Source organism: Sus scrofa, unplaced genomic scaffold, assembly GCF_000003025.6.
Source record: "Sus scrofa isolate TJ Tabasco breed Duroc unplaced genomic scaffold, Sscrofa11.1 Contig693, whole genome shotgun sequence".
Lineage (NCBI taxonomy): Eukaryota > Metazoa > Chordata > Mammalia > Artiodactyla > Suidae > Sus > Sus scrofa.
In genome coordinates this window covers 4,438-13,254 of record NW_018085289.1, presented here as the reverse complement: position 1 = coordinate 13,254, position 8,817 = coordinate 4,438, and the positions used below count along the sequence as shown (strand labels likewise).

Here is an 8,817-nt window from a genome sequence, read left to right as displayed (position 1 = left end):
GCTGTAGGGTCATGAGGAGAAATTAAGTCCCCTGGTGTCACATCTTTTAATTATCCTCCCCCACCCACCCAAGTGACTGCACCCAATCTTCTATGAATGGATGCTTAATTGTGTGCATATAGTCCCACTATACACAATTGTGTTTGTCATTTCTCAAAATCTTTCTACCTTTCCTGCCACTGCTCCGATACAGGGGAAGCACACTGCAGATAATGGAATGAATTAACAAAAGCCATCCAGAAGAGTTTATTCTACTAGGCTTTGCGGATCGTCCCTGGCTGGAGCTTCCTCTGTTCATTATTCTGCTTCTAACATACCCCATGGCCATGGTGGGAAACAGAGCCATCATTAGACTCCCGTCTGCACAGCCCCATGTATTTCTTCCTCACCAAACTCTCCTTTATGAACATGTGCTACACCACAAGCATTGTCCCTCAGATGCTGTTTCACCTGGGACAATCGAAGAAGACAATCAGCTATCTGGGCTGTGCCGTTCAGCTTTATTTCTTCCACATAATGGGAGGCACAGAATGTCTGCTTTTGGCTATTATGTCTTTCGATCACTACGTGGCCATCTGCAAGCCTCTGCACTACACCCTCATCATGAATCGGTGCACCTGTATCCTACTGGTGGCCACTGTGTGGCTGGGTGGAATAACCTACGCTGTCTCAGAGGCCACTGTCACATTACATTTACCACTCTGTGGTCACAACACACTGGATCACTTGGTATGTGAGGTTCCCATTCTGATAAAGGCAGCCTGTGGTAAGAAGGGTGCAAATGAGCTCACACTCTCTGTGGTTTGCATTTTCATGTTAGCTGTGCCACTATGCTTCATTCTTGCTTCCTATGCTTCTTTTGGACATGCTGTATTTAAGATTAAATCTTCGGAGGGAAGAAAAAAAGTCTTTGGCACATGTTCCTCCCATCTCATTGTAGTTTTCTTCTTTTATGGCCCAGCCATTAGCATGTACCTTCAGCCCCCTTCCTCCATCTCTACAGACCAGCCCAAGTTCATGGCTCTCTTCTATGGAGTGGTGACTCCTACACTCAACCCTTTCATCTACACTCTGAGGAATAAGGATGTAAAGGGTGCATGGGGCAACCTGGTGAGGAGCGTTTTCACTTCCAAGTGATAGTTCGCAGACATCGAATGACATTCTTTAACAAGTGAGTAGGAATATAGGAGTTTCTCTGACAAATCATTCTTGTCTCATACTTCCCCAGATCATGGCACAGGGTCTTCTTGTCCTGTGTCCTGTTTCTCATGTTCTTTCTAATGCTCTTAGACCAAGGGGACACTTGGCTAATAATGCACCCATAAGGGCACTGTTTGTGGAAATGTATTAAAAAGAGTTCTATTCTGGTGGCACACACTAAAATTCTAATGGTGTTAAGAAGTGAATAAAGTAATAATATAAACCCATTCATTCAAGCTAGTCACCACGGCAACTATTCATCAGTGGATTTCCTATGACAGTGTCCCTTAAGAAATATTTCACCACTTTCTGCAAGATTGGCCATGTCTAAGAGGGCAGCACACTGCCACTGGGCATTCAGAGTGAGACACTCTAAACCTTAGACCACTGGGCATCTATCCAGGGAAAACCATGACTCAAGAAAGACACATGTCCTCCCAATGTCCATTGCAGCACTCTTGTCAATACCCAAGACATGGAAACAACCTAAATGCCCCTCAACAGAGGAGTGGATCCAGAAGATGTGGTACATATACACAATGGAATATTACTCGGCCATTAAGGAACGAAATACTGGCATATTTAGCAACATGGACAGACCTAGAAATTATCATGCTAAGTGAAGTCAGTCAGACAATCAGACACCAACCTCAAATGCTTTCACTGACATGTGGTATCTGAAAAAAGGACACAGTGAACTTCTTTGCAGAGCAGATACTGACTCGCAGACTTTGAAAAACTTATGGTTTCCAAAGGAGACAGTTTGGGGGATGGGAGGATGCACTGAGGTCACGGGATGGAAATCCTATAAAAATGGATTGGGATGATCATTGTACAACAATAAATGTAATCAATTCAAATAAATAAATAAATAAATAAACCTTAGACAAACCAGGAGTCTTATGAGACAATCAGCCTCAACTTATGGAGATGCTACTGCTTCCTTAAAGACTCATTGTGGGTCTTGTTTAACAAAAAAAGTATACAGGGTTTGAATATTTACCTAAAAACCTTAAAATATATTCTTAAATATTAAAATAAATTAAATAGGTGGACAAAATATGTGCATAAGTTTCTTAACATTTCTTTTAAAGAGCATAAGCATGAACCTTCTGAATCAGTAAGAGAAATTAGTGATATAATAACGAACCACAACATGTAAACATTTGGCGCATGATGGAAACAGCCAGGAATGCCTTCTGAAACAGTGCAAGAATCATTATGAGAAAGAAACAATTGATATTTCTAGAATGGAAAGCAACTTGATTACTTCAAGCAACACAAGTAGCTCTCTGATGCTCAGAATCTGTATCATTAAAAGGGAAAGGTACCTTAGTTACAAAAATAAACTTAGTTCTAGGACTCATACTCAACCTAAAACTTCATTGAAAAATTAGTTATGTTTTTAAGCAAATAAAGGATTTTATTGTTACTTGATACTGAATTAATATGATGAGAAATCAACAGTGTTGTGTAGTGAAGAAATTAACAGGTAAGAAAAACGAGAATCATTGGAACTTTTCTGGCATGCATTCTGGTACAATCAAAATCTAAGCACACTATTGGTTGGAGAATGGCATGTTCTTCCAAACAAGAACCAACTGTGACCCGTATCTAATTTTAGTGTGTGTGTGTCTTTTTGCCATTCTTGGGCCACTCCCACGGCATATGGAGGTTCCCAGGTTAGGGGTCGAATCGGAGCTGTAGCCACCGGCCTACACCAGAGCCACAGCAACGTGGGATCCGAGCCACCTCTGCAACCTACACCAAAGCTCATGCAACCTATCATGGATTGAATAACACAGACAAATGGCTCCAGTCTTTGTTCACGTCACCTCATACCCATTCCTGTGCAGCATATTCCCAAAACACATGCTCAGTTATCTCTTCTGTGTGTATCTCAGCAGTGCAGGCATAGACGTGTCATCAGATAATCACAGACACTAGCTCTGGCTTCCAGGCCACATACAGGTGTTTTATGCTCTTTTATTGGCCTCAGCGTCACATACTGTATTCTCTGTTTTACAAACGTGGGACTGGAAGGTCACTGGTATCATATGATATTATTCTATTAATTTCACAAGTACACAGGCTTACTCTCACCCCATTAATCTCTTTACTGCCCCTCTTACCTCTTTGTTTCTCAAGTGTAGATTAGAGGTTGAGGCTAGGTGGGACAACAGTATAAAAAAGGGCAATGAACTCTCCTTGATCTTGAGAACCTCCTGATGGGGGCTGGAGATATATAAACATTCCTGGAATGAGAAACAGGGACACAACCAGAAGATGGGCTCCACATGACCCAAAGACTTTCTGAAGTCCAGCTGTTGACTGCATCCTCAGCACAGCACGGGCAATGGCACCATAGGAGCTGAGAATGAGGATGACAGGTATGACAACAAAAACGGAGCTCCTGACCATGAGGGCCAGCTCATTAGCTGTCTTGTATCAACACAAGACAGTCGCAGCAGTGCTGGAACTTCACAGAAGAAATGGTCCGCTTGGCCATGTCCACACAGGGGTACCCAGGAGGTAAATGAGGAATGAAGTGCCGAGTTGGTGAAGCCACTTACCCAAGAAGCCACAGCCAACAGATGGCAGAAACGAGGGTGCATGAGGACAGTGTAACGCAAAGGTCTACATACAGCTGCATAACGGTCACAGGACATCACCACCAGCAGCTCACATCCTGTGGATCCCAGTGCAAGGGAAAAGTAAAGTTGAGTCATGCAACCTACATAAGACATGGCTTTTCCTGGGCCCCAGAGGTTGACCAGCAACTGGGGGATGAAGCTGGTAGAGATCCAGAAAAGACAGGTTTGAGAGGAAGAAGTACATGGGAGTGTGCAGATGGGAGTCCAGGTATGATAAGATAATGACGAACAGGTTGCCTGTCAATGTCATCAAGTAAAACATCAAGACAACCACAAAGAGTACTACTTCCACACGAGGCCAATTAGAAAAACCTAGTAGCCTCCAGAAGTTGCATTGAGTTTTTCCATCATCATTCACTCCTTTTACCTGACAAAAGAATTACACAGACTCAAAATAAATGGAAATACAACTGCCAAAGCAATTTCGAGAAAAAAGAACACAGCTATAAGTATAACCCTCTCAGATTTCAGATTATGCTACAAAGCAACGGTCATCAAAACAGCATGGTATTATCAAAAACAGACATATAGGTTCATGGAACAGAAAAGAGAGCCCAGAAATATGTAACTTCAGCATGCTACAGGCACAGCCAAAATAAAAATCAAATAAAAATAAAATATCTCCCCACAAATTACTTGTTAATTACAAAATGAAAAGTAGTAGGCTTTACCAGAGGAAAACCTGGTGGACATCACCATAGTCAAGTAATCAATATTAACGTCGCCAATGTTGAGATAAACCAACAGTATGTGACTACTGACATGTTGCTCTAAACTGGACACAATGTCACTTCAGTCATATGCCTGCCAAAAATGCACAGCCTGACTTTTAAAATGAAGAAATATGAGACAAACCCACACTGAGACAAGTTGGGCAAAAGAGCTGGCCTGCCTTCACAAAAATATCAAATTCAGAGTTCTCGTTGTAGTTCAGCAGGTAACAAACCCAACAAGTATCCATGAGGATGTAGATTCAATCCCTGGCCTCACTCAGTGGGTCAAGGATTCAGCCTTGCCGTGAGCTGTGGTGTAGGTCACTGATGCAGCTCGGATCCGACATTGCTGTGACTGTGGTGTAGCCCGGCAGCTACAGCTCCGATTCAACCTCTAACCCTGGGAACTTCCATGTGCCTCAGATGTGGTCCTAAAAAAAACAAAAAACAAAACAAAACAAAAAGTACAGCTTGGGATATACTGATCTGTTGCATGAACCATCCTTCAGCATTCTTAAAGAATTTAGAAGGGATATGAGATAAGAGACAAAAAAAATAAAACTACCAGATGTAAGTAAAGATAGGAACTTTATGGTTAAATTTATTTTTACCAGGGAGTGAGAAATAAAGACCTCATCAAAGACTGTTTTCACAGACTGTGGAATGAAATATCTCGGTTTTCAAAAATACGACATGATGGGAGTTCCCATCGTGGCGCAGTGGTTAACGAATCCGACTAGGAACCATGAGGTTGTGGGTTAGGTCCCTGCCCTTGCTCAGTGGGTTAATGATCCGGCGTTGCCATGAGCTGTGGTGTAGGTCGCAGACGTGGCTCAGATCCTGCGTTGCTGTGGCTCTGGCGTAGGCCAGTGGCTACAGCACCGATTTGAACCCTAGCCTGGGAACCTCCATATGCCACGGGAGCGGCCCAAAGAAATAGCAAAAAGACCGAAAAAAAAAAAAATACGACATGATGGAGGAAAGAGTGGTGATATGAGTTTCCCCTTCCCATCCCCATATCACTAATCAGCTTACTTTATTCTTATGTTAGTCCTTTAATACTCTTAAATTACCACTTGAGTAACACTCAAACAACTACAACTCCTTTCACTTCTGTCCTTTCTGTGTCTGATCATATTCCCTCTATTTGACCAATTGATGCCTCTTTATGTAGGGACCAACCTGATCTCTGGTTTTCATCTCTTTCACATCACCAACATAAAGGGATGGCTGGATGTACCATAGAGTCTAACCTACCACATCACACTAGGAAAGCAGAGTCTGAAAATTACTATGGTTATCATGCTACACAACAGAGAATTCTGAGTCTACTGAAAGATATGGTTTAGCAGGGAAGAGGAGCTCATTAGAGCATTTAGTGTCTCAGGGGACCCCTTCTCCTAGAGCAAATGGAGTTTTATGGAAACAAAAGAATAATGGGACATGCTTTCCTTGACTGGGGCCATTGGGAGGGTAAATCCCAAAGTGGTAAGTAATGCCCTTCAAGGAGTTGTCCTGGTTACAACAGTTGCTGAGGAATACCTTCAACATGATACACTGTTGCCCAAAGAAAACAATGACTCTACAGACCAACCTTCACTGAGGAACATGCTCATGAAGCTGTCTTTGTAGGGAAGGGAACAGGTTGTCCTAAAATTTCTTCCCCAATTCCTCATCCTGCTAAGGGCCACATTTGAGGAATAACTTGTTAGGGGTGGTGTTAAGTGAGAGAGTAGAGAAGCATGAGACATTTGAAAAGTGGGATACATTAAAAACTAAATTGTACATTTTTACTATTAATTAGAGTTAATTGTCTCTGCCTAACATCTCTAAAATTCAAGGCCACGTTTAGCCCTGCAAAATATTGAAAATAATCTCTGAATACCATTCAAACTATAACTCAGAAGGTAACCACCAAAACTCTGAAAACTTAACGTAACTATTTAAAATTTCCAAAATATTTTTATGAATGATTTCCCTTGCTGTCTTATCAAGAGTTTTGCTATAGTATATAAAAAATGAAATTAAGACTATATCCAATAATTGACTTGTTGCTGTAACAAAAAAACATTATACGATGAGTTTATAAATTAATGAATATTTTTAAATTTTTATATTGTTTCTGGTTAATATAGTCCATCTATAGAAAGAAAATCTGAGTTTGAAAATTATATTTTATAATAAGATTATATTAAATTATAGATTTATAATTTAGTTCCCTGTGCTACACAGTAGGACCTCATCACTTATCCACTCTAAATGTAATAGTTTGCATCTACTAATCCCAAACTCCTAGCCCATCCCCTGGGCCACCACAAGTCTGTTCTCTAAGTCTCTGAGTCTGTTTCAGTTTTTTTAATAAGTTCATTTGTGCCTTACTTTAGATTGCACATATAAGTGATATCATTTTAAAAAGTATGATTTTAAGAGAGCATTTGGGTATTTTGCTTTCTGTTTAAGAGAAGTACCAGAAAACAGTCTTTATGTTTCTGTGGTCTTGACTGTTGTAAGCATTCAATAAGAAAAAGATATAAACATTTTCCACAGTGCTTAAAAAAAGAAAAAGAAATATATATGCTGATTTTAGGTAATTTTCAGAGTCCATACTCATTCTCAGTGATATGAAACCAATGCAAACATTTTGTCAGATTATCATAGACCATAAGGCACAAATCATGCGTGGAGGATTAAAAGGGAGAAATGACATTAATTAATCTCTGTAGGATTCTGGTAAATTGAGTATTTTATTTGAGAAGGGTGTGAATTAGAATAGATTATAAACTATTAAATTATCATGGACAGAGCTTCATGTGGAGTAGAGTTCTAGACACTGGTATTTGTTTATTATTAAATATGATTTATTTATTTTCCCATTCTTTTCATCTTCATAAGCTATTAGGAAAAAATAAACACTTCAAGAGTGAGAACACACCAGTGACTTATAATATGATGATACCACTGAGGTTGGGGTAGAACAGGGCCTAGGTTATCAAAATGCCAGAAGAAGCTGTTCATTCTCATCTAATCGAGACAAATGTTAATACATAAGATTTGAAAGAATAGATCAAATTATAAGGATATATCAAAATAACCCTATCATTTGTATTCTAAGGTATTGCCTGGTCATTTAGAAGCTTATTGGGTTCACAGGTTGACTAGATCCCACAAGGGCAAGTTTACAAGAATTAATCATTTGTTTAAAGTGATCTTGGTTTTCCCTGATCCAAAGATAAAAGTCAGAATGTCAGTGGCATGTAGGGAAATATCTCTTGGGTTAAATATGAGTGGAAAAATGAAAGATTTGAAACTCCCCCAATTACAGAAAGGAAAGAAGGAAAAATATTGAGCTTACTTCCCCTTGTACATACTCAGATTTTGGAAATCACTTTCGTATACCTGACAAATAAAAAGACATACAATGTTAGTAAGTATTCACAGTCAAGACCCATAATATCATCCCCAAAAATGTGTGCATCTCCAATCTCATATCTGTTTAATGTCTCATTGCTAAGACTTCTACTCAAATGTGCACTTCTCCCCTAAGAGCATTTCATTTTGGAGTTGTCAATCATGTCCTTTTCACCAACACTCACTATCTTCCCAAGAGGTAAAACAAGGCTATGAGAAAAGAAAGGAACAATATCAGATCTTTAGAAATCTGTATTTTGGTAGGTTTCTCTGACTATTCTGCTCTAGAGCTAATTCTTTTCACGATTTCCCTCACATTTTATCTGTTTCCTCTCCTGGGAAATATAAATATTTTCTTGCTTTCAACTCTAAATTTTCAGTTCCTCAAACCAATGTTGTGTCAGGGAGTCACCTTTTCATTACTAGAAGTGTGTCTTACCATAGGCTCCATTCACTCAATGTTATATAGTTGTATCTGGGGTGCAGATAAAGGTCATAACCTATCTAGGTTTGCCATCAAGCACTGGAAAAGGTGAAATGTATTCACCTGGCTGTCAAGACATATGACAAGTAAGCTGCAGTCTGGAAAACCTTGTACTAAATGGCATCATGTACTTACAAATTTGGTAATGGTCATATTGGACCCAAGGTCCAGATGCTGCACTACTGTGTAGACACTATGACCCTTAAGGCTTTTGTCTTCACAACCCTTATCATTGGGTGTCTCATTCTCTCATCTCTCATAGGTACATTGCATGTGATAACTTGACCTTAACCTTGTTTAGCATTGGTATTACTTCTTCTTAAATGTTCAATATAGTACTAGTGTAGATACATAAGCC

At 39.8% G+C, this 8,817-nt stretch overlaps 1 protein-coding gene and 1 pseudogene across 1 annotated transcript; one reads left to right on the top strand and one right to left on the bottom strand.

Moving 5' to 3' along the window:
• Positions 1-212: 212 nt before the first annotated feature.
• Positions 213-1,193, top strand: LOC110259047 (annotated as a pseudogene).
• Positions 1,194-3,354: 2,161 nt separating this feature from the next.
• LOC110259049 (olfactory receptor 2J3-like) lies at positions 3,355-4,221 on the bottom strand (the record flags this gene model as incomplete). The annotated part of the gene is made up of 3 exons (XM_021082342.1): positions 3,355-3,642; positions 3,774-3,889; positions 3,975-4,221. Coding segments are annotated over 3 exons (651 nt in total), but the record flags the coding sequence as incomplete, so codon positions are not given.
• Positions 4,222-8,817: the final 4,596 nt, after the last annotated feature.